Here is a 27,709-nt window from a genome sequence, read left to right on the forward strand (position 1 = left end):
GTTTGGGCAGAACCTGTTGGACTCTCGTTCACTGAAATTTGTAGTGGGCCTCCATGACCGCTCCACCAAGTCTTTGCTTCATCTACACAAGAAGAAACGTCCTCCCAGCATCAGTGCCCAGTTTCAAGTAAAAAAAAAAAAAAAAAAAAACTATATTAGATCAGCATTGCTGTTTATGCCAATTTTGGTGATTCCGATAAAAAAAACAAATGCAATGTTACAGTGGTCTATTCGACCCAAAGGCACCATTTGTGGTTTTCTACTTGTCTTCCACTCAATATTATGATCTTTCTCTATCGTGTAGACATCTCTTGGTAAGCTTCTGGAAACGCTGGGGAAGGCGGAACCATTCTTCATCAGATGCCTTCGCTCTAATGCTGAGAAGGTGCAAATAAAACGTCATTGTTCAAGTTGATCTTGATTTTAAGTTCATCAGTCTGTTTCTTTTTCATGTAGATTCCTGGTCTTGTTTTGTACTGTTCATCTATGCACAAAATCTTTGATATGAGATCTAATTTTGTTTTTCTTTCTGATGTTCAGAAGGAAATGTGTTTTGATGAAGCACTCATTGTGCAGCAGCTGCGGTACACAGGCATGTTAGAAACGGTGCGCATCAGACGGTCAGGTTATGGAGCCAAATACACCTTTCAGGTAATGACCTAATGAACCACTAACCCTAAAAATTTATCTAAGTGTGTAATTTGGTTGTCAGAAAAAACAAAGCTTATTTTCTGTATTATAGGAGTTTACTGAGCAGTTCCGTGTGTTGCTGCCAAAGAACGCTACGTCCCTGGAGGACATATCATCTCTATTGCACAGGCTTGGCTTTGACCACACTACCTACCAGATTGGGAAAACCAAAGTCAGCATTTTTTCCTAGGAACCGTTTAATTGACAGCTTTTCTAGTTTTGGTCTTTTTAACTGTTATTTCTGGTAATGTTCCTTTTCTACAGGCGTATCTCAAAGAGCTGGAAAGGCAAAAGCTTCAGGACATCCTCCACAAGGACGTCATGCGCAAAATCATTTTCTTGCAACGCTGGTTTAGAGCTAAAATGCAGAGGATGGAGTTTATTAGAATGAGAGAGGCAGCCATCTTAATCCAGGTATGTCCAAATTGGTTTCGTGTTTGAGCAGTACTCTTGCAGTTTTGTGTTCGATATTTGATTTGATTGCCTTTGGTTGCAGCGCTCATGGCGCAGCTACCGCAGAGAGAAGTTCTGCCAAGCGGCGCTTCTGATCCAGTCAGCATGGCGAGGCTCCAAGCAGAGAGCTGAATATCGAAAAACACAAGTATCCATCACAAAGATACAGGCACTTGTAAGAGGGCATTCGGCTCGCAAACGGTACAGACATCACACAAATGAACAAGAAGTCGAAAGCAAATGTATTTACTTTCATAATGCACATTTTTGGCTTAAGTTTTGGATTGGGTCTTGTTAGGTACTACTCCCTAAAGGAAGAGGAGAGGAAAAGAGAGGAAGAGGAAGCTCGGAGAAGAAAAGAGGAGGAGGAGGAAGCAGCTCGACGAGCCAAGGAGGCAGAAGAGGTTGCTAGGCGAGCTAAAGAGGCTGAGGAGGCAGCCAGACGAATCCGAGAGGAAGAAGAGGCAGCCAGGCGTGCCAGAGAGGAAGAGGAAGCAGCTAGAAGACAGAAAGAGCAAGAAGAAGAGGCAACTCGGCTTGCTTTAGAGGCTGAGCAGAAGGCTGCAGAGCAGCAGGAGAAGATTCCTCTACAACAACCAACAGCACCAGGCAAGAAGTCTGACGATGTGGAGACACTAGTGCTGGAGCGCCCTGCGGCTCTTGTGGATGTTGGGATTGAAAGTAAGGACAGGGCCCAAGCTGATGTCTCAAAAGACCAAAATCATTCTGAGAAGGTTCCTCAAGTGGAGGCGGGTCCTCACCCTGAGGTTAAAGAACACCAGAAGCAAAAGGAAAATGGGTCTTCTGCACATCCCAGAGAGGACGGTACACATGCTAAACCCACGTCTCCTGAAATCCCAACCGGACAAAGCCAAGACAGACCTCCTTCGCTCTCCAAACTTCCAGCATCCAGATGTCAGGAGAAACGGGAGCTTAGGAGACAACGTGGCCTAGAGCACAACCAGAGAGAAAGTGAGCGAGCCGCTTCGGCTGGAAAAGAGGACAAAGCTCCAGAGAGTCCAGGAAAAGCAGACGGCAAATTGAAGGAACGGTCCGACAGCAAAGAGTTGGATCAGTATACCTTTGTGGCTTGGAAAGTAGACAAGACAAAGAGGGATGCCAAAGATGTCTCACCTGACCTTGTTCGACCTTCCACCTTACCTTTAGATATCCCTACTTCTGGGCCTGGAAGAAATGGCTACACTGACCCGTCCATCTCCGCTCAGCCTGCTCTTGCCAAAGAAGAAGCCAACAGGAAAAAAGAACCAACAAGAAGCAGCACTCAGCCAGAAAACCTCATAGCAGGACCCCGCAGTCTGGATGACAGGCACATCAAAACTCTCCAGTATGGTTTCTTGTGTTCTCCTTCTTGTATATCTTTTTTTCATCTCCTTATATGATTCTGACAATATCATCTATCTGGTTTTCCCAACTTTACCAGGAACCGTGGAATCTCTATGTCACTAGACGATGTGTCCAAAATAGGTTTGGGCGGTTCATCACAGGTAACGTTGACTTGATTTAACTAGTTAACCCAATGGTTAACATGAAGGAATACATTGATTTTTGTGTCTTGAAGTTTGTTTGACTGGTTAAGTTCCACTGCAGGCATGCAACCAGACAATCTATTTGGTTTATATTTGGTAATTTAGGATTATAATTTAAACAGTTGCTTGAGTTTTAGTGATCATGCTTCTCTGGCTGATTCAGGGCAAAACTCGTCAAAGACGCAGGCCACGGCTCGCACTTGCACGTATATGTTTGCCCATTAAAAGTGTTGAAATGGAGGATGCAGAGTACTGGACTTTTCCTTTACCTCCCATGAGTCCATTCGAGGTGGTGTATTGCAGCCTAAAATTTGATGCTGTCCTAGGATCTGTGGTGTGGGGGCTGCTGGTGGATTAACCGCTTGGAATCCTGGGAGTGATTGCAGATATTTTTACCTTTGCTAAGTAAATACTAATGCAGAGTGAAGGCTTTTAGTCTGTTTGTTATCCTATATGTACAGTTTTCAGACACTTTTGCGAAATTTGTAATTGTCATACCAACACAGAGCTTGCACTGATTGGCTAAAACTTCATTCACTGTGAATTCTGAAAGCTCAATGGCCTTTAAAACTGGACTTATGGGATGACAAACTGTAATATCAAAATTCAGTGGCACACAATTTCCGACTCTGGTTTATTTCTTCTGTCTTTCCAACCATTCTTGATTTTTTTCAAGGTAAAAATCATTGTACTTTTTAATTACTCAGTTTGGGACAAGTAAAGAGAGGCATTGACCCACTTCAGCTTCCTTTAAAGTGTTATCTACACAGGAAGAAGGAACTTTCTCCTTGTCAGTTTGACAGGCTACTCATGCCATTGTTATCTAATCAGCAGAAACAGTTGTTACTGTATACTACACTACACTGTACTGCATAAAACTAAGACATTTGTTGTGTTCATAAATTTTGGTGTAGATACAGTCCAGCACTAAGGTTGGTCCTGAAAGATCGAAGGCAAGCACATTAAAGGAAAAAGTTCATGACACTCGCAGCCTGCAAGATCCATCACCTGTCCAGCCGTCGACCCCAGAGAGGTACTGTCCAACATACCGGTGTTACCAGTTTAATTCCCTCATGTTATTGTCAAACTGTTGCTAAGCCCAGAAAAAAAACAGATTGTAGAAGAAAGTCATTTTTATTAACGTCCTCTGCAGCATCCCTTGAGAATGTTATGCATACTTGCATGGTGTTATAATGCATACTTGCATAGTGTTATAACTTGCATTTTTGAACATCAATGCACAGTCTTATCTGTACTAGAATGTGGTCACACAGGATATCTGACTCATGGGAAAATACGGCCCCTGGCTTACATCAGCAGTGCTTACTCGTACGTCTGACTCCTGGCATTGGTTACAAACTCCCATATATAGATGCAAAGCATCTGCTATGAGAGATGGGAGATTCTTGAAATTCCATAATCTGTGCGAAGGTGTGCAATCTCAGTGTGTTTTGATAGTGAAATCCCTTGCCTAATGGGACCTCCCAGCACGCTATGCTTCTGTTTTGCTAGGACATTAATAAAAAAATACAAAACTTGCTACAACTAACTTTATGCAATGGTGCATTTTTCTACAATAGGACAACAGGCTTTTTCAGAAAGATCCTGAAGAAACGTCCACATAAAGAAGCATACACCCCGGAAGATGGAGACCTGACCCTAGCTTCCTTTTTGGATCAAAAAGAAGGTACATACTGCAAAGACAGCATGTGATTCTTTTATATTATCATACTTATCCTTCATTTACTGTTCCTTTTCCCCCTGTTTTTGATAGCCACTTCTCCATCACGCTTGCATAATTCAAAGCTACATGCGAGTCGACCTGCTCAGACCCCCAGCATCATGATCAGTCACTCAGCAACTCGGGCCTCTGAGCAGTGTAACTCCTCGCTGAACCGCGTGATCACCAATGCGAATGAGCTACGCCACCTTGATGAGTTCCTGGGCAATCAGGTCTGAAGAATGGATAGGACTACAAGATATTCAACTTTTTTAAGTTGATTGTGTGGTTACATATAATTGATGCAATATTGATGAATGTGACGGTACAGACTGTACAAAAAATAACTGTTAGACGTGTTAAATCGTGTCTAAAATGTATGCAATTTCTGACAAGCTTTGCATTCTCTCAGAGTCAGACTTATTCTTTCTCTTATGTGGTGTAGGTGAATGATCTACGCTCGCGGGGAAAGCAGCTTTCAGGAACAGAGCACATCTTCATTACTGCCACTATGCAGTTTAGAGAAAACATCAAGGGAATGTACTCATTCTCTGTGAGTAGATCTAATGCAAAACTCCTTAAAATCACAGCGCAAACACTACTGTATAGACCAAATAAACTGTGTCTTATCCAGCTGTGATGCAACATGAATTTGTTGGTCTGCTAGGTCAGGTTGCATTGTGGGCATTAAAAGAAACTTGTGGTTCATGTTATTAATTTTTTCTTCTCCAACAACAGAAACCACAAATTGGGTATAAGGCTTTGATGAATAGCTACCACAAAAAAGTGATCAGTCTGGCAGGAGAAAAGCAGAAAGGTGAGGTGCCACTGGTGGTCAATCTCTTCCAGTCAGTTTTGGATGGCTTTATCAGAGCGGAGATCAAAAAAGAAGAGGCCGATCCAGCCAAGGTAACAGTTCATGCATGCCCTGTTACCTTCTAGACTTAATTATCTGATGAAAATGGCAGCTGTTATTGATAACTTTAATGCATGTAATCCTTTTGACTTAACTTGGGTAAAATCGGTTTCAGCCACCCAAAGGTCGCAAGATGAGAAGGAAGAAGGACAAGAGCGTAAGTATCTCTGTCCAACAGTCCATCCATTCAAACTGACTATGCCTTGTGAAGAAATGTAACATTTTGTCTGGATTTAGTTGGAGAATCCATTGGACCATGTGTTTACACACTACCAAGTCAACATCATGCAGTCTTGTGATCAGTGCACCTCCTACATCTGGGGAATGGAGAAGGCCTACATGTGCAGTTGTAAGTTGATGCGTCTCCTATTCATTTGCCTTCATTCAGGCTGAGAACACTGTATGATGATTCATTTTTGTTTCAGATTGCAAAATGATTTGCCATAAGAAGTGCATTTGTAAAATTGTCATAGGCTGCTCTACGTTCGGCTCCAAGAAGGTAAGAATCCAATCTTCTAAGGATTCTAGAAAAGTAGTCATTTCGGAATCTTGTTCAATTGGTCGATCTTTGTGTGCTGTGGGTCTAGAGTGATGATGAGCCTGGATCACAACACTTCGGTGTGCGCGTGTGCCACCTGGTCAACAACAAGACCCCTGTGCCAGTTGTGCTGGAGATAATGCTGGAACACGTGGAAATGAACGGACTGTACACAGAGGGCATTTACAGGAAGTCCGGCTCAGCCAATCGCATGAAGGAGCTTCACCAGTTGTTGGAAGCAGGTCAGCCATCATTGGTATTTCCAGAGTTCATTGGGAAGACAACATCTCTGTCTCTTTAGTTTTTTGTAGCTTAACCTGCCCACTCTGATAACTTTGTTAAATAACGTTGTATAATGACTGCATGTTTGTGTAGGCCCAGAGAATGTTAGTCTTGAGGATTACCCCATCCATGCAGTCACTGGCCTGGTCAAACAGTGGCTAAGGGAGTTGCCTGAACCTCTCATGACCTTCACGCACTACAACGACTTCCTCCGTGCAATAGGTTAGTCCCCACAAGACCATTCTCCTGTCCTTTTGGTAGCCATTAGACATGCTGTAACTCTTTGGTTGTCTTTCACAGAACTGCCTGAGAAACAAGAGCAACTGCAAGCCATTTACAAAGTTTTGGAGCAGCTTCCACCAGCCAACTTCAGCACCTTGGAGAGACTCGTTTTCCATCTTGTCAGGTACAGATGAGTACATGCAGTCCGTAACAAATGCTGTTGATGCATAACCATGTAACTGTCAAGTTAATGACCTGGTTACATTTCAGGGTTGCGAAGGAGGAGAAGAGCAATCGAATGACGCCAAACTCTCTAGCCATCGTTTTTGCTCCCTGCATTCTCCGCTGTCCGGACAGCGCCGACCCGCTCATGAGCATGAAAGACGTCGCCAAAACCACCACGTAAGGACTTCATGTCCACACTGCAAGCTCTTTTAAAGTGAATGAAGTCTCAAGACTGAACCTTTACTTTCCTCAGTTGTGTGGAGATGCTACTTAACGAACAAATCCGGAGATACAATGAGAAAATGGAGGAGATCGAGCAGCTGGAATACGCTGAGGCACTGGCTGTCAATCAGCTCAAGCTAAAAAGACAAAACACGGTACACGTGACCTTCCTTGACTTACCTGTCCTTTAGCTGAAAGTCTTCTAGCATTGCTGTATCATTATTTGAAAGTGGTTGGTTTCCAGATGCCTGTGAAAAATGTCCATATTTTGCTTCCTGAGCAATCACTTTTCCCAACAGTCCATAAGGCACCTACAGAGAGTAATTTTCGCAACACTTTTTTTGCTTCTCGTTTTTATGTCTCTGTAGTGCTGGCATTTACCTCTCAGATTTATCACTCCTTACAAAGAAGTGGCGGTACGTATGTCCCTGTGGTGTTGTGAACTCCAGTAGTTTGGCATGTTCATGCATCCAGTGTGCATGCAGTGTACAAGTCATGCCTCACTAATACTAACTCAATCCACTGCATGTGTTAGTGTTAGTTTAGGTCTGTAGACATTTAGACCTGTAGACAAGGGTGTCGGGTGGATGTCGGTGTAGATGTGTGCTGGTTTTGGGTGGTCATTGCAGTGAATGGCATGATTTTCAAAGCTACGCCAAGTAAATTGCTGAATATTAAACAATAGGGGCATTCTGTGATGTTTTTTGTTTGTGTAAAAACAGACAATGATGCAGAAAGATAAGCAGTGAGGTTTGATTGTTAATCTTTGTTTTTGACTTCTACAAACCTTTGAAACTCATGCCATGAAAACTTAGCATCCACAATGAAATATAGCATCCATCCAAGTGATTGAAATTCTTTTCCAGTAGACCTTTTCTCTTCCTCCAGACTTGACTCACCTTTGAAACATCTCTAGCACTCCTCATTTTCATTCCATTGTTGTGCCACACTTGAAGAATTACAACTCCCCACTTTTTACTTCATAGACTAACCACATGGGGGCAGACTAGAGTCCAATGAAAATGTTTAGTACTGTAGTCCCTTCACTGAAGAACTTCTCTGTGCTTCCTTTTTTGACGCATCACGGGAAAAAGCTTGAATCTGTCAAACTCATTATCTTGAGTTGAAGTTTGTATCTGTTTGGACTCTAGGTTCGGGTGAAGCCAGCTTCCGATCTTTGTGCTGTACCTGAGAATGAGCCCCTGGATTCAGATACAGAAGCTGAGCGAAACCTGATGGAGCGGATCAAGTCCATCAAGCAGGAAAAGTATGTAAATGTAGAAGAAATCTCACGAGTAGTCTCAGGATCACACTCTTGAATGTCTTTTTCTGGTTTATGTTCCAGAGAGGACCTTGCCTGCAGGCTACCAGAACTAGAACAGCCGGGTTCTGACCAGGAGAACCTGGACTCGGAGGCATCTGTCAGCTCTGAGAGCCTGTTAGATGAGCGAGCGGTCTGTTCGGACACGGAAGGTCAGTATTAAGGTACAGACTCCCTTTGTTTCGGACCAGTCCTTGGTTTTTCCTCTGCAGTAGTCACCCATGTGTGGGTCCTGTCCTTGTTGTGTGTGGCGCAGGTCTGGACGGGATAATCCTGGTGCATTAAAGAGGGTGGCGGTGCCATCCGCTCTGTGTAGGTTGTGATCTCATCTAACCCAAGTGTTTGTTATGCGCATGGTTGCGGTGATGGAATAAGACACTGCATGTTGTCTTTCTTTTATGACTGTTGGTGGCATGTCTTGGGTTCTTCTTTGGGCTTTCTTCTGCTTTGGGGCTTGATTGGTTCTGTCTCCCTATTGTAGGACAAACAATCGTAATTCCAAGATTATCCAAACCAGCTTGCCCTCCAAAGTCTGTCGCCCTGGCCCAAGGAGGCAGCAAATGGGCTGACGGCCCCTCTCTTCCTTCACTGTCTTCTCCCAGGCTTCAGCTCCAGCGTCGCCACCCTATCATCCCCAAAACGGTCAAGCTGCCCCCAGGAGTCTTGTGCCACCCAGCTGTACAGTCCCTCCCTCCCCGCAAAGCCCAGTCCCTCACCCTCGTCCAGCGGCGCGAGCAACCCGGCCGCCGCAAAGACAGCATCCAGTCCCTCTACATCACCGCTGGAACAGAGCTCGTCTTCCCGCCCTCACCTACAGCCTCAGACACCTCCAGCACACAGGAGCTCCAGACCTCCTCCCGACGTTTCTCGGACCCGGACATTGCTTTCGTAAAGGATAAGGTTTGACGTGCAAAGCTGCCTGCTCTCGAAAGAACAATTTGATTGGTTGTTGTCACTGCTTGCCCCGGTCGTAGTGACTGATAAAGAGAATCGTCTCACCTAGCACTTTTCCATACTAATAATATATTGGATTTTTAAGGAACTTTTTTAAGACTCTGATTTGTGCTGCATATTGGCGTTGACATGCATCAATGCTTGATGCTTGAATTTTTTTTTTTTTTTTACTTTTTTAGCATCAAGAAAACAGTCTTGCACCTTTTGTGTCTTTATCGAACAGGAACAGACTAATTCAACCATGAGGAGTGATACCTTGATGGTGTTTTGTGGACTGATTTATTTGTACATCCAATGCTTTGTTCATCTTAAATTGACTTTTAAGCTGTAGATCCTCCCTTGATTCCTGCACAAGAACTCAATGGACAAGTTTTGACTAGAAGGGGGAAGGATGCAGCACTAGCCACTTTCCTCTTGGACCAGAATGCCAGAATGTGTTTGATAAACGATATGACACTTTGGATCTGCGTGGATGTCTGTTCAGAATAGCTTTGTGTAGGACTAAATACAGTTAGTGGCCAAGCCATTGTGTTTAATACTAAAGTCAAGAGTTACGAATGCTGTTGAATGTTGAATGAAAAGTATGGAACGAATGCCGGCTGGATGTCTATGATGTAAATTACGTTTAGCATCACGAGGACCGGATGTGCCTACTAGCATTGCTGTTTTTGAGTCCTCAGTGACGTTTTTGCATTTAATGGAAAAATGAAACTAATTATTTTCCTACAATACAGTTTGTACTGGCCGCAAACCTGTGTGCTTTTCCTGTTTTTTTTTTACCCAGAATTCTTTGCAGCTTCCATTTTGCCCAAGAGGTCCCACCGACATTCTACTCTGGCTCTTCCTGTTCTACATAATCCTAAACATCACCTTTCAATGAATGAGGATAGAACATCAATTAATGAACACAAAAATTGATTCATTATAGATTTCTTATGAATTGTGTTTTATTAAGACATAAGAATGTTTTTTATTGTCATTTTAATGAATTATTCAGTTGCAGTGAGTGTGGAATAGAGCAGCATTTAATTTATAAACAAACAACACAAAAAACAATGCCTCTCCGGCCTGAATGATACAATATTTACATGGATCTGAGATACAGAGGTGTAGTGTGCTCAGTGCTTCATTGACAATAAAAGCGTCCAGAAAGGCCAGTTCAAATAAAGTGCAGAATCAGTCCAGTTAAAGGTATTAGGAGGTGCAGAGTTCTTCCAAGCCTTGTTCCTGTACCGTGGCTTCGAACTTGAACTAGAATTGCCTCGTACTTGGGTAATGTTCGTTCTATTAAAGCAAAAAAATAAATAAATAAAATTAGAAGTATAAATGCTCATGAAACTATTAATATGCAGTGAGCAGAATGTCTGGCATGAAAGAACATAAATTATTGTAGAGCACGTTTGATTATTAAGAACTACACTGTTTAGATTACAAGGACACAGAAGCTTAAAATGTATAAAATTAGAAGTTATTACGCACCTTTGACCACCAGCTGTGTACTGTGATAAATTCCCAAAGCTGGGACGAAACAGAGATACGTTCCTCTATCAGAGAGCTGAAGATCGGTGAGTTTGAGAAAGACGTGGCCCTTAAGCTGCTCGTGTAAAACTTCTGCTCTGTTGTTGTACGCTGGGTCCTGTTCCTTTATAGAAGCTTTTCCACGGATGATATCGAATACGTTCCTGATGTCGTTGTGTCTCCAGTGGACTGTCAGGTGTTTATCTTCAAGTAAAATGTTTTTGTGACTGCACTTCAAGTTGACAGAGCCTCCTTCAACACTTTCAAGTGTCTGATGAAGCGATTATAGAAAAAGTTGTGTTTTTTGTGTGTCTTTTATTGTTCTTTAAACATATGTTTTGTTAAATTATATTGTTAGTTACATAATTTTAATTATTGACTATTACAGTGGGGTACAAAAGTCTGAGACAACAATAAAAATATTATTATTATTATTACACTATTTGTGGATTTGTATGTCATTAGCCATATAATAAATAAGTGCCATTAATCATGTGACATTGTACAGAGTCAGATGGTCATTGAAAATGAGTGCTGGTGTAAATGCAGAAAAAGAAAATCATTCTCACTTATATGATATTTAACTTTTAGCTAAAACTGTTTTGCTGATAGTTTGTAATGTAAAAAAACGTAATGCAATGTAAAATATTTTTCACTAGTGGCCTCGAATCTAAACCCCAGTTTACAGACTGAGTTCGTTCTTACCTGCATCTATTAACAGTGTCAGAACACAGATGAAACAGAACCTGTAAACAATGAAGAAAATTTGAACAGGGAAAAAATAACGCTGTCTTATCAACATGCAGATTTTTCAAACAAAAACCATCACAACAGTAAACTTCAATGAAGTTTGATGAATGAACGGTCTTCTTGATGACCACGCCTTGAAGACAGCTCCATCCTCCCCTAACGCTTTAACTTTACGCATTGTAGAGCTGGATGTGCCATCTCCATATGTGTATATATATATATATATATATATATATATATATATATATATATATATATATATAATAAAATCTGACAGCTCTATATAGTTCTTTCTATAGTTTTTTTTACATTTTCAAACGTCTCGCTTCATGCAGCTTTCATTATTATTATTTTTAAATTATATCTGCCCGTGAATGGTGCAACTTACTATTTAACAGGCTACTTCATTTAAAAACGTTGGCGGTTTTCCATTGCAAAGGTCTTATCAACATGCAGATTTTTCAAACAAAAATTGCAAAGACATAAATCTAATAATTCTACCACACTGGGATGTGAAAAGCATTAAAACGCTTCCAAATCTCAGCAGTAATAATAATAATAAAAATTAACAATAAAGAGTAATATATTTAACTCGACGTGAAGTTTAAATGGATAGAGTCTTACCTTGGGTACATGTTGTAGCCTGCTGTGTGTGAGGGTTTCTGACAGGTTCAACAGAGCGTCTCATTTTTAAAGCACGAGACAATTTTAAAAGATGCGTTCTGACAGGTTCAACAGAGCGTCTCATTTTTAAAGCACGAGACAATTTTAAAAGATGCGGTACAATGAATAGGCGGAGTCTAATAAAGGCTCAGGCTCACGCATTCGCTCTTTGCAGTGTCAAGGCGGAAATACGTAAAAACGCAAACTAAAGGCACGGCATAAAATAAATTCTGTTAACGCTGCCTGAAAATATGTATGAAAATGAAAAATTATTTTACGAATTGAAATCCTATTTTCAAAAGGTGGAGATTTTTAAGAGTACCGTAAAGACTGGTGGTTCAGGTCACGGCTCGGATTTATATAAAATGAAGACATTGTTGAACAGCTACACTAATGTCCGATTGCTTTGCATATGTACCTATGTAGATTGTCCGCATATTGGCAAAATACGTTACTAATTAATGGTAATACATTATTAAAAACTTTCTTCCGACCTGAAATTAATTAAGACAATTATATAGTAATTAAATTGAAATCGAAAAAATTTGTCATTGTACAACTTTATAATGAATTAAACCATTGATTAACAAGCACCTGTTTATATTCCTTCTTTGTAAAATGAAAGATTTATGTATATAACATTTAATAATGAATTATTAAATCATCAATTAACAAGTCAGTCTGCTAGTCACATTCAACTCTAATATGCTTTCCAAAACGGACACACCATAAAATAATTCAACCCACAGCAGTTGGTGATTGTTGACTTTAGTAAATAATAAAACAAAAACATGGCATTGCGTGTGGGTTCGTCACAGTTGCTGTTGTTGAATAATTTTAATACATACATAAAATAAATGAAATGTTACTGACTATACTATTAAAATATAAAATCATTAAATAAAACAAAATATAGACCACTGTCTTTCAATTTTGTGTTCATGTTGTCCACCACATTCTCTAAAAATGTATGCATGTCCTGCATAAATTCAAAAACAAATGTCAGTGGCTCTACAAGATCGTCCTTGCTGAACTCGGCACAGAACAACCGTTCCAAGGCCTCAGCAGCTTCTTCATCCTCCATGCACAGTATACGAGGAAGCTGAACTGATCCAAGAAGATCCTCAGAGTTCTCTATGCACCACTGACTGGCAGTCTTAAGATCCGTCATGACATGCACCTAAGAAAAGACAGTGCAAAAGAGGATAAATAAATAATATACTGAACAATAAATGCTCCAACCCCTCTAACAATACCTACTTTTCGTGGAGACTGAACCACCTGCTTCTCCGGTGCAAACTCAAGGGTGAAAAGATTGGTTACATCTACCCTGAAAAACATGAATTGTGAGTTTGAGCCCGTTACCTTTAGGACTACCTTTTTAAGGTAACTGGCACTTTTCCTGAGGAGCTGCTACAAAAGTAACATATAAATGTTGCCTGTACCTGGAAAGGCTCTTCCTGTTAGTGGAAAAAATACGGCACAAGTTTACCTGGTTTGTCATGACAACATGCCATTTTTAACCTTATGATTCCCAAGTATTAACTTTTACCTGAGAGATTTCTTCAAACCTCCTTTTTCGCAACCTAAATACAGGCTGCTGATCACCTCTCAGGAAGGCTTTGGACTCCTCTTACAAGTGGGCAAACAATTTTCCATGTCTGAAAAATAGTGATTGAATGTTACATAATTCCTTTCTCATGAAAACTTTAAATATTCAAATCCAAAAAAGAATTTACTGTTCCAGTCCGAAGTTCTCCATTAACATGACGCACCACCATTTCCTCAGCTATTGACTGTCCAGCTGCTCAAAACATAAAAAGTAATGCTCTTTGTAAGTTACATTGTCTCAAAGTTACTGAAAACTATTTCTAATACTTACAATTGTGTAGTCAAATGGGGCATCCAGCACTACTATGCAGACTATAAATGAAAGACAAGTCAGTATTTCGGCAAAAACAATATAAATTAACCACAAACATATTGTACACATCTTACCATCAACATAAATATACCACAGTCGTTTCCATATGGTTGTCCTGGAAAACCCTTAATTATAATGAAATGCGGGAGTAAGCACAATTTCATAGATGGATAGATTACAGATAGATAGATGGAAAGATTACAGATAGATAGACAGCCAACCAGTAAATCAAGTTCTGTTTTTTCAGTCCATTTTCCAGGTATTATCCTATATGCAATGTCCCTGTCAAGAATGCAAAAGGACAATAGATTGATAACTGAAGTGACAAAATCTAAGGTTGTTCAAGCGTATATATGCGCAAGGTTATTGAATATATGAACAGATAAATAATCAGAATAGTCTTAATATTCTCTTTCTCTATCACATACAAGCATACATGCATGCATACATAAGTTTTGGTGTAAAAACAACCTTTCCGCAACATCTACAGTGGTGCGTTTCAGATAGACAGGGCATCCATAATCTTTGAGAACAGTGTTATTTTGTTTCTCTGCCTTGGTAAACCACCAACACAAAGTGATAAATCCAGAATTAAACAGAGACCCCCAGTATGAGAAACCTGCTCTAGAAATGCTTGCAAAAGAAACAAACTTTATAATTGTTCACGAAACACACACACACACACAACACACACACACACACACACACACACATATATATATATATATGTTGTGTACCTTCAGCTACCTGATGCAGAGAGACTAGAAAACACAACGTTTTAAGTTTTTTTTCTACATTTTTAGGTCTGCAATCAAAAGAACATTGTGACATTGATCAAGTGACTCTTTGTACAGTTTGTTTTTCATTCAAGTGAATGTATTATAAATGTAGTATATAATAATATATCATATCATAATCATATTTGTTCTGTTTTTTACCATGCATTAACAGTACCAGTAGATAGATGAAACGGCATCTGAAAATCATGAGGGGGAAAAAATATGCTGAGCATGTCAAGTCAATAAGAGTTCATAAAAAATATTTTGCCATCATTTTCCAAAATCAAATAAAAACAAACAAAACATTCAACGAAATCCTGTTTCAAATGTGCATTGTTTGAAAATGCCCCGCCTTTCTCCACACAGAGATTTTATATGAAATTCTTTTAAATAAAAACAAAACATTCAACGAAATCTTGCCTGGAAACGGTGTTCAACAAATGGGTGTGTCAAAAATGTCAGCCCAATCAGCAGCGACATGTATATAAACCACGCGGGATTAAAGAGACAGCTGCACAATGTAATTAACATCAAAATACATTCAAAAATAGCAAGTATGGGATCTGTCATGGAGAAAATAGCACACCCGGAAAAGTCCCACAGCTGTCGACAGTGAATGGGTGCCAATAGGTCAGAGTTCAAGTAAGTGGTAATGTTTACAATTTTACACACCTTACCTCATACACTATATAGAGATTTTAGCATGAGTGAGATTCTGTATTTGGTTTTAGAGGAATTGGTTAATGTATGGATTTTTGAAGACTGAGCTCCAGTTTAAGTTGTATCATTCTATGCACTAGGCTCTTTCATTGCGTTTGATAGACACAACACAATAACATAAGACAGGTCTATTATTATTATAAAAAAAATAAAGTTGTATAAAAAACTTTTTGTTCTTAATGAGGCTGAAATTGAATTTCAATCAAAATTGCAGTCTCTCATTCACGGTTTGAAACAGCACAACATTTAGTTTGCCCACAAGAGGGCAGAAGATGTTCAAACAGCAGTTTCTTTGAGAAACAAACTCTTCCGCCATTGCTGACACCGTCTTCAGTTCATCTGTCTCAGTCAAAGCTGCAGAAATATTGGTGCAATCAATATTTTTGATATCTTTATATACTTTAAAAATATTTGTTGCATGAAGTTGCATAACAATACAATTTAAAGAGCTGTACAAATAATAAATAAAATGTATATATATTTTTCAGTAGGCTAATATAAATTGCAAAGACACTTAAATTAAATAGTGAAAAACTAAATAATTTTGTTGTTCTTCCAGGACACCTTGTGAATGCATGAAAAATTATAAGGGGAAAGAATAAAATATTCAAGTTGATTTGTTTCAGAGCTTGCATGCAGTGCGACAATGGTTTAGCTGTTTACTGTTGAGTTTACAGTAATTAACCACTGTCTCCTGTCAGACAAACTGTTTTATGTCAGCTTAAACTGTACACACAAAGTATATTTGGGATTTTAGATGGCTGTATAAATAAGTAGAACTATGTTCCATTATTTTGGCAATTGAACTGAAATATGGATTACATATACTCTCATTCTGTCATCAAGGGCAAGTTTCTCTCCTCAGGATTGTACCCTGTCTTTTCTTTGGGTCCTTAATAAAAAAAGGGGAAAAAAAAGCAAAGTTTAAAACAAGAAAAAAGTTTGATGTTCTTGGATTAATTTGGGATGCAGTGATGTATATAAATGGTGTGATTTACATGAAGAAGGATGTGAAAACTTGACATACTCACATGAGCTATAAGATTGAAGGTCTTTGAGATCTTCTGTCCCTCGCTGGTGATGTGCAGTTTGTAATGTCCATAGTGTTCAGGTGTGATGTTTGTGATGACCAGAGATCCAGTATCGTGGTCCAGATGTAACCTGTCTTTGAATTTGTTGTCATCATGTAGGTATTCCTCATTGTTTGTTTTATCCCATTTAGCTATGACAAAAAATTCAGCGAGTTTGCATACTTTGGAATCTGCAAACTTCCACCGTATCAGTTCATCTTCCTGTATTTCGGTGACATCAGTGTGTAGCGTGACAGTTTCTCCCACCATTGCTGACACTGACTTAATTTCATCTTTCTCCACAAAAGTATCTGAGAAAAACAATGGGGATCAAATTTATCAGGTTGATTCTTGTTGAACAAACCATCATTTGGCTTCCAACTGTCCACATGTTGTTTCATCAATCAATTGTACGTATTTTCCTAATTTTAGTCATTGCCATTAAATTCGGTAAACTAAATTTGATTGAAGATGCAGGTCAAAAATCATGAGCTTATATCTTAGAAACATACAAAAGTAAGTACAATTAAACTTCCGATTATTAGGCTCTATAAATTTTGCATGTTGAATTTTTGTGTAAATTGGACCAACGGCTTCGGTGTAATTTTAAAAAGTAGATTTTTTTGAACAGTTTTAAAGGGGTCATATGATGTTGCTAAAAAGAACATTATTTTGTGTATCTGGTGTAATGAAATGTGTTTATGTGGTTTACGGTTAAAAAAACAAATTTTTTTCAACATACTGTACATTATTGTTTCTCCTCTATGCCCCGCCTTCTGAAACACAATGATTTTTACAAAGCTCATCTCTCTGAAAAGTGAGGTGTGCTGTGATTGGCCAGCTATCCAGCGCATTGTGATTGGCCGATTACCTCAAGCGTGTGACGGAAATGTTACACCCCTTAACATATTGTGATGCCCTGTACGGCCGGAGCGACGAGACATAAACATAAAACCCATTATAAACGTGATATAAACATGATTTCTAGTCATGTTTTCTTTTGGAAGGCAAAATCAAAGTAGTTTCACTTTCTCAACGAAACAGCGTCACACACTGCAAACCCTTGAGTGAGCCGCAGCCGGAGGTCTAGAGTGAGCAGAGGCGGCCGGCTTGAGGCGGATTCTGCAAAGGAGCATACCTTGGTCTTGCAGCAACCACGTGACGACCCCGAGCTGGACACCACTTCGTCCGTGGTGAAAGCTGATTCGGCAATCCACAGTGCAAAGTTAATGTATTTTCTCAGCGACCAGCACAGATCAGCTCCACGCATGACAAAGCGGATATTGTGGAAGGCCAAACAAAGTAGTTTCGCTTTCACAGTGAAACACACAGTGTCTATACGACATGGCGCCGCAGCAACATTACTACAACGAGAATAAAAGTTCCACCGCCTTTCTTTGCGTGAACATTTGGGCGGCGTTGTGCAAATCTTCCCACATAGTGACGTGGAGATGTGGGGGCGTGTTAGAACGAGCTGTTTTAGGGGGGTGTGGTTGACTTAACTTTTATAAAGAATATCTCTTTGGATTTGAGACTTTAGTCTTTGCAACTTTACAGATCTTCTTTATGCAGCAAGAGCTTGCTCTAACTCCAAAGAGAAAGGAAAATTTGAAATTGCATCATATGACCCCTTTGAAATGTAAAAAAAGTATTTTTTGATTATTTTTCTCTTCCCACAGACCAAATTTGAAATTGCATCATATGACCCCTAAGGAGGCAGTCTTATATATATACAGTATGTGTGTGTGTGTGTGTGTGTGTGTGTGTGTGTGTGTCTGTTACACTTAATGTTGTCACATTTTCCTGGGTAAATAAATAATACAAAAATTTGAAATTGCATCATATGACCCCTTTGAAATGTAAAAAAAGTATTTTTTGATTATTTTTCTCTTCCCACAGACCAAAAAGAGTTTATATTTATTATATATAATAACTAAAATCAGTAACAATTTGAACAATATTCTAGAAACAGTTTACAATAAGTTTTCATTAGTTAACTACTTTAGTTAACATGAACTAAGAATAAACAATAGCCTACATCTACAGCATTTATTAATCTTAGTTAATATTAATTTCAGCATTTACTAATGCATTATTAAAATTATTAAAATGTTGTTTTTTAACATTATTATGCACTGTGAACTAACATGAACTGTATTTTAATTTAAACAAAGATTAATAGATACTGTTATAAATGTTCAGTGTTTGTTCATGTTAGTTAACTCATTAAATGACACCTTATTGTAAAATGTTACCAATATTTTTTATTTGTGAACTTATGTACAGCTGTTCTTTTTAATAGTCAACTTATTTTCGGGTCATCGTCATAAAAGCTCTGTAAAAACTGCCACAGACACGAAGATATATAATATATTTCATCACACTGAATGCTCACTAAACTGACATAGTCATCATGTTTTCAGAGCATTTCAAGTTTTAAGAGTTGTTTACTTACTTTATAATTAGTCAATAATTTTCTTCATTCAGCTGAAAGTTCGCACGAAAACAGGAGGTGGGATTTATTGCATGAATCAATCACATCCAATCATAACCGATCATATCCAATTATAGCGGGATGGAGACATTGCCTCCTCTCACGTGACTTTCCCCCATTCATCTCAATGAGCCTCCAGAAAAGTCACAGCAAGCTAAGGGGTCTATGGACTGAAGGGAGGCAAGCCTGCGGGTGTCACTGTTTGACAGCGTTACTTTATAAATACAAGTAACTTTTAGACTTTTAATGCCGTATTTAATAATATTTGCAATTTATGTTGGTAATATCGATTTTTTTCTCATCCAATTTTTTGAGGAGACACTGCCTCCCTTCCCTCCTCGGAGGAAACGCCCCTGCCACAGACTTTCTACAACTTTTTAAAGGTCTTTAAGGCATCTGATTGCATTGACTATGAGGATAATTTGTTGTAAATGCAATGTTCTTTGAAATGGAATTAGCCGAATAAAGTCAGGTAGGAACCTTAAAATTGACTACAGTAACTTACTGTTTTGTGAATGTCTCTCCTGATCAGGTGTTTCTGCACCTGCTGAAAACAAACACCAATAATAATGTCTTGCATGTGGATTTATATGAACACAAACATGCAGAGAGATTCAGTGATGCAGCATCTTACCAATGTTTGGCCGATTAGCATCCCCAGCGTTTCCAGTAACTACACCATAACAATAAACACATGAAGCCCTTTGTCATAACTTTATTGTTAAAGTTCTTTGTAAAGCTGTTGTCTCAGTGGACAGAATAAAGCCACATTAAACATATAAACACAAGAGTCAGTCTCTCACCATCAGTTAGCCTAATATTTTCTTCTCCATCAGGTTGGCCTGTATAAAAAATAATCACTTATTTTAAAAAATAAAGAGGAAATTATATCTTTCTTACAAAGATCTTGTACAATATAGCTTTTTCTGGTGCGAAATTTAGCTCTAGGTAACACTTACTCTGATGACCTGCTTGTTTAGACCTCCTGTGGTGATAGTAATAGACAATACCACACAAAACTGCAACCACAGCCAGAGCACTTAAGCAACCCAGCACTATATAAAGTGTGGATGAATCTGATGCTATAATGGAAAGAAAGAGTATCATTACACTAAATAAATCACAAAGATTGTTGTTAATGTACTGTACATGAACATATCAGCTCTGCTGTACCTGAACATGTGTGACAGAGTTGACTGATGTCCAGATGTTGAGTCTGGTTGCTGATGGGATTGTTGAGCACACAGCTGTAGCTGTTTTTATCCTGATATTCCACCTCCAGAGGTAGAGAGAGACTGATGCTGAGATCAGACACATTGATGCTGGACAATAAACTGTTTCCTTTGTACCAGGAGAGAGTCACATGACCCACATTCACCACTGAACACACCAATGAACAATATGATGAAGAAGAAGAACATTGTGAAGAGTTACTGCTGATGACAGGAACAGACAGACGAGCTGGAAACATGAGAGAATATAATAGATTTTAATTTCACAATAAAACACCCTGATGCAGTTGAATATGTTCACAACGTTGAACATGAATGACACATGCTGTGATTCATGTCACATTTCACTCTTTACGACATAAATCGTACATTCAGCTTGCCTTTGTATCCAAGAGGCTTCTAGAATAGCAGTTCAGAGGAAAGTCAGTTGTGAAAGTCAAATGGTGACCAGGCTGAATCTACATGTTACTTTGACTGTTATGTTCAATACTGCAATGCAATGAAATCAAATTGGCATGCAACTAGAAAACGACTCACCAGAAACAATAACACTGAATTTCTTGGGTGTGACCTGTTTTTCGCCAATGATCTGTAAAAATCCATAGAGTCCAGTGTGTTGAGTTGTGATGTCTGTGATGATCAGAGATCCAGTCTGTTTGTCCAGCTTCAGTCTGTCTCTGAATCTCCCATCAGGACCATCATCATATGAGATCTTATTGAGTTAAAGTCTATAATGGATACATAATGTGATATAAAAACAAATAAAATCAAACTTTTTAACAGCTTTCTGTATTTCAGTAAGATCAGTGTATAAAGTGACTGAATCTCCCTCCATCACTGACACTGACTTCACTTCATCCGTATAACCAAACACACCTGCAGAAGAGAGACCGTTTGAGAGATTTAATCTGAACAAATTCAACTGAGATCACTGAGTTAATCTCTATTCAGCCTTATAGTATGGAAAATAGTGGTGTGTGGATATCAAATCTTCAAAGGTTCAGACCACATTTCAAGTCCCTATCTTTTGTAGAAACAGGAACAACAAAATAAAAAGTGGCCATAAGAAAAAGTGAGTTGCAGTGAATATGAATATTTTTAGATAGTCTCGAAAACCCATTTGAATCTACTCACCATCCACGAGTAACGTAACTAGTAAAAATAAAACAAACGTCTCCATATTTTTGTGAGTACAAGATCAGTAAAAGTTGTCCATTGTAGGCTAGTTGTTAAACCGCTCCGTCGAGTTTCAAAGCGTTTGTTCAGTTCATCCAATCAGTTTCTAAACAAGCTAATCCACAGGGAGACAGCAACGATACTTAACTTAATTTTGTAATGTGTCACCGACTTCAGCTCAGTTAATCGCGTTTATACGAGTGAAACACGAAATGTTCTTGGAAAATCAGTAGGCTAAATCCGATCAAAATAAGGAAGTAAATACAATGAGTGGAATCCGTCATGGAGAATATATCTGAGAATATCTGCGAAAATCCCACACCGGTGTTGTGTAATATTCAGTTCCTGTGAGAAACTGGTCCAGTTGGTGGAGTATAAGTGAGTAGTCAGTAGTTCTCTTGTTGTGGGCGTGTCCTTGAAACAACGCGCAAACGAACGGAACTGAAAATATTAGTGCACGCTCCTCAAATCGCTGCTTGTTTAATGGATTATTTTGAAATGGTGATGTAGTGTCAATGTTAAGTACTGAATCATTAATTGCAACAGTGTCAAAACGATGCAGTTTGTGTATTATCATAAGTCGTCTGTAAGCTGTTAATTTCCGGAACACAGCAAAACAATAAGTGAATAACCTATGCCTCAGATAAATTAGGTTCTTATTTTTTATATGTTTGACTTTGTATACATTTCATTTGTGGGGCATTAATTGTTTTTCGAATAGTTTGATTAGCCTATAGTTAGGCTTCTGGTGACTATTACTGCAGTATGTTCACAGCAATGCTTGAAATAAATATATCTGTCGCCTAATAAATATAGTTATAAGCTAGCTATCCTCTGTCATTTATAAAATCTTATATATATATATATATATATATATATATATATATATATATATATATATATATATATATATATATATATATATATAGCCAATGTTTCTGTTACCTACAATAGCTATATTGAGAACAACTTTTCTTGTAGTTAATCATTATAATTTGTAACTGATAATATAATACAGTGCATAAACCTTAAAGCATTGTTCTGATGCAGTCTTCTTGGACATAGGTCAGCAGCTACTCCAAGAATATTATTTTTTAAATTTGGATAAGAAATCATATGTCCTCATCACCAATGTCATAAAATGGTTTTAATTTGCTTTTGTAATGTTTCCACATGTATTCATCATGATGTAAAGTCTGTTTCAGATTGGATGAGAGAGCTGAAGTCACTGGTACAGTAGTTGATAATTGAGTGAACTGGACATACTCATCGAGTGCTGAGGCCCTGTTTGAATAAATATCTCAGACAGCAGACATTTCATTTTGCATTGCTTCATTCCACATGCATACTTCCACACAACTATCCTTGTCTTTTCAATTTGAGTTATATTCCAATTTTATTAGGCCACAGATACATTTGTAGTGATTTGTTTCAGGCATAGTTGTATACAAACTGTAGTCCCTAATAACAACTAGGTAGGCTAATCAAATCAAACTATTAAAAATAAAGCCTCAGGAATTAAATATATTATAATATAAATGAAATAAGTAAAAATCAATCAAGCAAAACGTTACAGACGATTCATCATATTACACAAACTATGCATTGTTTTGATTCTGTTGCAGTTAATGCTAATTAATGCTTAACACTGACACTACATTACCATTTCAAAATAATCCATTAAACAAGCAGCGATTTGAGGAGCGTGCACTGATATTTTCAGTTCCGTTCGTTTGCGCGTTGTTTCAAGGACACGCCCACAACAGGAGAACTACTCACATAAACTCCACCCACTGGAGCAGTTCTTCACAGGAACTCAAGTATAGGTCTCTGCAGGAAAGAAATGGGAGTTACCAGATCACGCCCACTTTTGCTCTGCAGAGACCTAAGTCTCCAGGAACTCCGTTTGTTCAGTTCACACCTCAACTGTAAACTGTTTTGAGGCATTCAATGGGTGTGAAAAAGCCACCAGGTCAAAGTTCAAGGTAGCTAGAATGCTTACCAATACATTAGTCCTAGCACTCGACATACATAGACCACAACACAATTATTTAATAAAACAAATAAAAGACTTTTAAAATAATAATTGTAAACAAATAATGATATCCACTAGAGGGCAGAAAACATTCAAAGATCACTGATTATAGATTTGTTTATTGAGACGAACACTATAAAATGTAACAGGCATGCATTGTACTTAACATGAATATCAAAACATACATAACAAACAAGGTCAGAGTAAATGGTAACAGGTTATATGGACAATAAAACAAACATTTAGTGTAAAGTCAAAAGAACATTTATTAGTTAATGATTAATTAATATTCATTTTCACAGGTTAGCATGCAGCGTTCACTTTTAACACAATTTCCCTGGTTTTAAAGGCTTCTAAAGGGATTTTAAATAAGGATAAAGTTTAAGTCACTATTTTTTTTCAGTAGGTCTATTCTCTCCATTCATCAATGATATTTTGCATCCTCTGGCACATTCTCTCTGTTTTCTGAGGAATCTGTATAAAAAAAAAAAATCCCAGATTTGGATAATTTTGCATGAAGTAATTGGTCAAGCTTGTTCAGAGATTTGAGGAACTCACCTTAGATGATATAAATGACTTAGAGATACATTTTGTCCATTCCTTGTGATATTAAATTTATAAATTCCAAAGTCTGTGGGTATGAAATCATTAATTGTGAGATATGCGTTTTGTTGATCCATCTGTACTCTGTGTCTGAATATCTCATCATGACCAGTACCATCAAAATGGTTTTGTTCGTTCAGTCTGGCTTTGATGATAAATAGGTTTTGTTTCATCTGTATTTAATTCTCCAAACCTCAGAAGAAGCACAACAAAACTTTGTGTTGCATTGAAAAACACCATCTTCTACTATCTTCAGTTCATCAGTCCAAGCCAAAGCTTTACAGATTTGTGCAACAAATTTTTTTGGTAGCTAAGTATACTCTTTTTTTAATCCTTGTTGCATGAATTTAAAAAAAGAAAAAAGTATATATATATATATATATATATATATATATATATATATATATATATATATATATATATATATATATATATATATATATATAATACAAATAGTCTCTATCATTCAAATATTCACAGCTGATTAGATTTTCACTTTTTTTTTTAAATGGCTGTAAAAAGAAAGAGTAGAAATATGTTTTTCTCTTCAGGATTGTCCCGTATTTTCTTTTTTTCATCCTTTAAGGAAAAAGAAGCAAAGGGGAAAACAAGGAAATGTTTTGAATGTTATTGCACTAACTACAGTGATTTATAATAGGATGCATTGAGGAATATAAAGTGTGATTTTTCTGTGAGTTACCATACAGTCACAATGCTGATCATGTGTCTCTTGATTTAAAAAAAATGCTTTCATCTATGATTTTTCACATAAACTTCCCGTAACTAACAGATACAGTTACACCTCTTTGAAGGGCTCACTGTACTCAAATAAGAAGCAACACTGGATGTCTTTGAGATCTCCCGTCCCTCACTGGTGATGTTTATAATGTCCTGTAGTGTTCAGGTGTGATGTTTGTGATGGTCAGAGATCCAGTATTGTGGTGCAGATGCAACCTGTCTCCGAATCTTTCTTCATTATATAGGTTTTCCTCATTGTTTGTTTTATTCCACTTGGCTATGGCATAAAACTCAGCCTGATTGCATTCTCTGGATTTAGCAAACTTCCACCGTATCAGTTCATCTTCCTGTATTTCAGTGACATTATCATGTAGCGTGACAGTTTCTCCCACCATTGCTGACATTAACGTGATTTCATCTGTCTCGATAAAATCCCCTGAAAAAAGAGATCAAACTTATCAACAAACCTCTTTCTATTCATTTTCTTAATTTCAATCATTGTCCCTAAATTTGATAGATCCAGCTATTTTTTTTTTATCTTTATAATATCTAGTTGCTTTGACTGTCTACTGGGTTATCTCGGGTTTCACCTTTGTTGTGCTTTTCTGAGCTTTAATAGGATAAACAGTTTAAGCTGCTTTGCAAAATGAATGAATGTTAATGTTCTTTGTAATTGTATCAGCCAAATAAACCCAGTTGGGAAACTTCAAATCTATTAGTTGTATAGTAACTTACTGTTTTGTGAATGTCTCTCCTGATCAGGTGTTTCTGCACCTGCTGAAAACAAACACCAATAACAATGTCTTTCGATTGACGTTACTATACATTAGCAATAATCACATAAATCAGTGAAGCCCTTTAATGTTATTGAGTTCTTTGTAAAGATGTTTGTTGTCTCAGTGGACAGAATAAAGCTACATCAAACACATATAAACACAGGAGTCATACTAAATAATAGTCTCTCACCATTAGTCAACCCAATATGTTCCTCTTCATCAGGTTGGCCTGTATAAAAATTATTACTTAATTTAAAGAATGAAGTAGAAATAAAACTTTCTTATAAAACTCATATTTTATTCAGAAAATGCATCGTTAACATACCTTGAATAGCTGCTTGTGTAGACCTCCTGTGGTGACAGTAGACGACAACACAGAAAACTATAACCAAAGCCAGAGCAAAACAACAAACCAGCTCTATAGTGGACAAACCTGATGTTATAACGGAAAGAGAAAGAATCATTTACCTAACTGAATCACTAAGATTGCTATTAATGTATCTGAACATGACCAACACTGATCAGCTCTTTGTAAAATCACCTAATATCAGCTCTGCTGTACCTGAACATGTTTGACAGAGTTGAGTGATGTCCAGATGTTGAGTCTGGTTGCTGAATGGATTGTTGAGCACACAGCTGTAGCTGTTTTTATCCTGATATTCCACCTCCAGATGTAAAGAAACGCTGCTGCTGAGATCAGACACACTGATGCTGGACAATAAACTGTTTCCTTTGTACCAGGAGAGAGTCACATGACTCACATTCACCACTGAACACAACAATGAACAATATGATGATGATGATGATGATGATGAAGAACATTGTGAAGAGTCTCTGCTGATGACAGGAACAAACAGATGATCTGAAAACATGAGATAATATAATGAATCTTATTATGAATGAATGTCACGATGCAGTTTGATATGTTCACGATGTTGGGCATTATGTCTATTTCTCTGGTCTGTGGTTTTGTCTCCAAGAGACTTCTAGATTAACTGAAGGATGGATTCAGAGGAAAAGTTACCAGTCAAATTGGCATGCAACTATAAAACTACTCACCAGAAACAGTAACACTGAATTTCTTGGGTGTGACCTGTTTTCCATCAATGATCTGTAAAAATCCATAGAATCCAGTGTGTTGAGTTGTGATGTTTGTGATGGTCAGAGATCCAGTCTGTTTGTCCAGCTTCAGTCTGTCTCTGAATCTCCCATCAAGAACATCATAATATGAGATCTTATTAATCAATCTGTTGATCTGAGCTATACGAGTGCTGTCAGATCCAAACGTCCACAGTATCAGATCAGCTTTCTGTATTTCAGTAACACCAGTCTGCAGAGTAACAGAATCTCCCTCCATCACTGACTTCACATCAACACCAAACACTCCTGATGAACAAACAGAAATCGTTTCTCTGATGGAGATTTAAGATCTCATAACATACTTTTCTGTTTTCTTTTTTATTGTATGAAAAATGTATAGCAGCCTAATAATTAAATTAATTACATGCAATACAAAATTGCATAAAACAGGCCTTTATTCAAGTATGCCTAACTTTAGATATTTAGTTGAAATATGTAAAGTGAAAATGAAAATTTATTCTCGAAATGGTTTTAATAGCCTACTCACCACCCAGGAGTAACGGGACGAAAATGATAGCAATCATTTGCATAATTCTGTAAATAAAAGTAAAAGATGAGAGAACAAAGTTGTCCATTGTACATGTGTTCAATTGTTCCTTTGAGTCTCAAAGCGTTCGGATTACAGTCGTGGTCTTTTCAAAACGAGCTAAACTTCAAACTCAAGCCACGATTATTAACACATTAGGCTACCTCACTTGTAACTTAAGATCAATAGGTAACATATATACAGTTATACAGGTGAAATGTTTTTTTCTTCCTGGACAGGAAAATTAATTCGGACTTTCTATAAGGAAGTAAGTTCTTTGGAACTTCCTAATGCGCACATTTAATTTTATTATATTATTTGTTGTGATTATATTTTATATTATTATATTATATGTTATTGAGGAAAAAAAACCCTTAGTGAATTTAATATTTTTTATGTCATTACATTGTTCAGAACATAAGAAAAAATTATCCAATGTGAAAAATTTCCATAAACTGGTTGTCCCGTTAAACAC

At 37.9% G+C, this 27,709-nt stretch overlaps 2 protein-coding genes across 2 annotated transcripts in view; one reads left to right on the forward strand and one right to left on the reverse strand.

The window, feature by feature from the left end:
• LOC109076359 (unconventional myosin-IXb-like) overlaps nucleotides 1-9,841 on the forward strand; it is a 45,083-nt gene extending 35,242 nt beyond the window's left edge. Inside the window, exons 18-43 of the mRNA XM_042749065.1 lie at nucleotides 11-127; nucleotides 305-385; nucleotides 541-651; nucleotides 743-862; nucleotides 955-1,104; nucleotides 1,187-1,344; nucleotides 1,442-2,488; nucleotides 2,585-2,648; nucleotides 2,854-2,979; nucleotides 3,605-3,723; nucleotides 4,271-4,377; nucleotides 4,465-4,643; nucleotides 4,856-4,963; nucleotides 5,149-5,319; nucleotides 5,442-5,483; nucleotides 5,564-5,675; nucleotides 5,752-5,825; nucleotides 5,914-6,106; nucleotides 6,240-6,368; nucleotides 6,447-6,552; nucleotides 6,639-6,770; nucleotides 6,847-6,970; nucleotides 7,184-7,231; nucleotides 7,967-8,082; nucleotides 8,161-8,288; nucleotides 8,618-9,841. Coding sequence (XP_042604999.1) covers nucleotides 11-127; nucleotides 305-385; nucleotides 541-651; nucleotides 743-862; nucleotides 955-1,104; nucleotides 1,187-1,344; nucleotides 1,442-2,488; nucleotides 2,585-2,648; nucleotides 2,854-2,979; nucleotides 3,605-3,723; nucleotides 4,271-4,377; nucleotides 4,465-4,643; nucleotides 4,856-4,963; nucleotides 5,149-5,319; nucleotides 5,442-5,483; nucleotides 5,564-5,675; nucleotides 5,752-5,825; nucleotides 5,914-6,106; nucleotides 6,240-6,368; nucleotides 6,447-6,552; nucleotides 6,639-6,770; nucleotides 6,847-6,970; nucleotides 7,184-7,231; nucleotides 7,967-8,082; nucleotides 8,161-8,288; nucleotides 8,618-9,042 — 4,287 coding nt within the window. The 3' untranslated portion in view covers nucleotides 9,043-9,841. The remainder of the gene's footprint in view (nucleotides 1-10; nucleotides 128-304; nucleotides 386-540; nucleotides 652-742; nucleotides 863-954; nucleotides 1,105-1,186; nucleotides 1,345-1,441; nucleotides 2,489-2,584; nucleotides 2,649-2,853; nucleotides 2,980-3,604; nucleotides 3,724-4,270; nucleotides 4,378-4,464; nucleotides 4,644-4,855; nucleotides 4,964-5,148; nucleotides 5,320-5,441; nucleotides 5,484-5,563; nucleotides 5,676-5,751; nucleotides 5,826-5,913; nucleotides 6,107-6,239; nucleotides 6,369-6,446; nucleotides 6,553-6,638; nucleotides 6,771-6,846; nucleotides 6,971-7,183; nucleotides 7,232-7,966; nucleotides 8,083-8,160; nucleotides 8,289-8,617) is intronic.
• A 163-nt stretch (nucleotides 9,842-10,004) lies between these two features.
• On the reverse strand, nucleotides 10,005-14,907 carry zgc:194627 (uncharacterized protein LOC799208 homolog). Its single transcript, XM_042749062.1, has 4 exons — nucleotides 14,884-14,907; nucleotides 14,689-14,706; nucleotides 10,570-10,875; nucleotides 10,005-10,374 (listed from the first exon to the last, which is right to left on the reverse strand). The coding sequence occupies exons 1-4, from the start codon at nucleotides 14,888-14,890 to the stop codon at nucleotides 10,250-10,252; spliced, it is 456 nt and encodes a 151-aa protein (XP_042604996.1). The 5' UTR covers nucleotides 14,891-14,907; the 3' UTR covers nucleotides 10,005-10,249.
• Nucleotides 14,908-27,709: the final 12,802 nt, after the last annotated feature.

The sequence above is a fragment of the Cyprinus carpio genome, chromosome B22 (genome assembly GCF_018340385.1).
Source record: "Cyprinus carpio isolate SPL01 chromosome B22, ASM1834038v1, whole genome shotgun sequence".
Taxonomy (NCBI): Eukaryota; Metazoa; Chordata; class Actinopteri; order Cypriniformes; family Cyprinidae; genus Cyprinus; species Cyprinus carpio.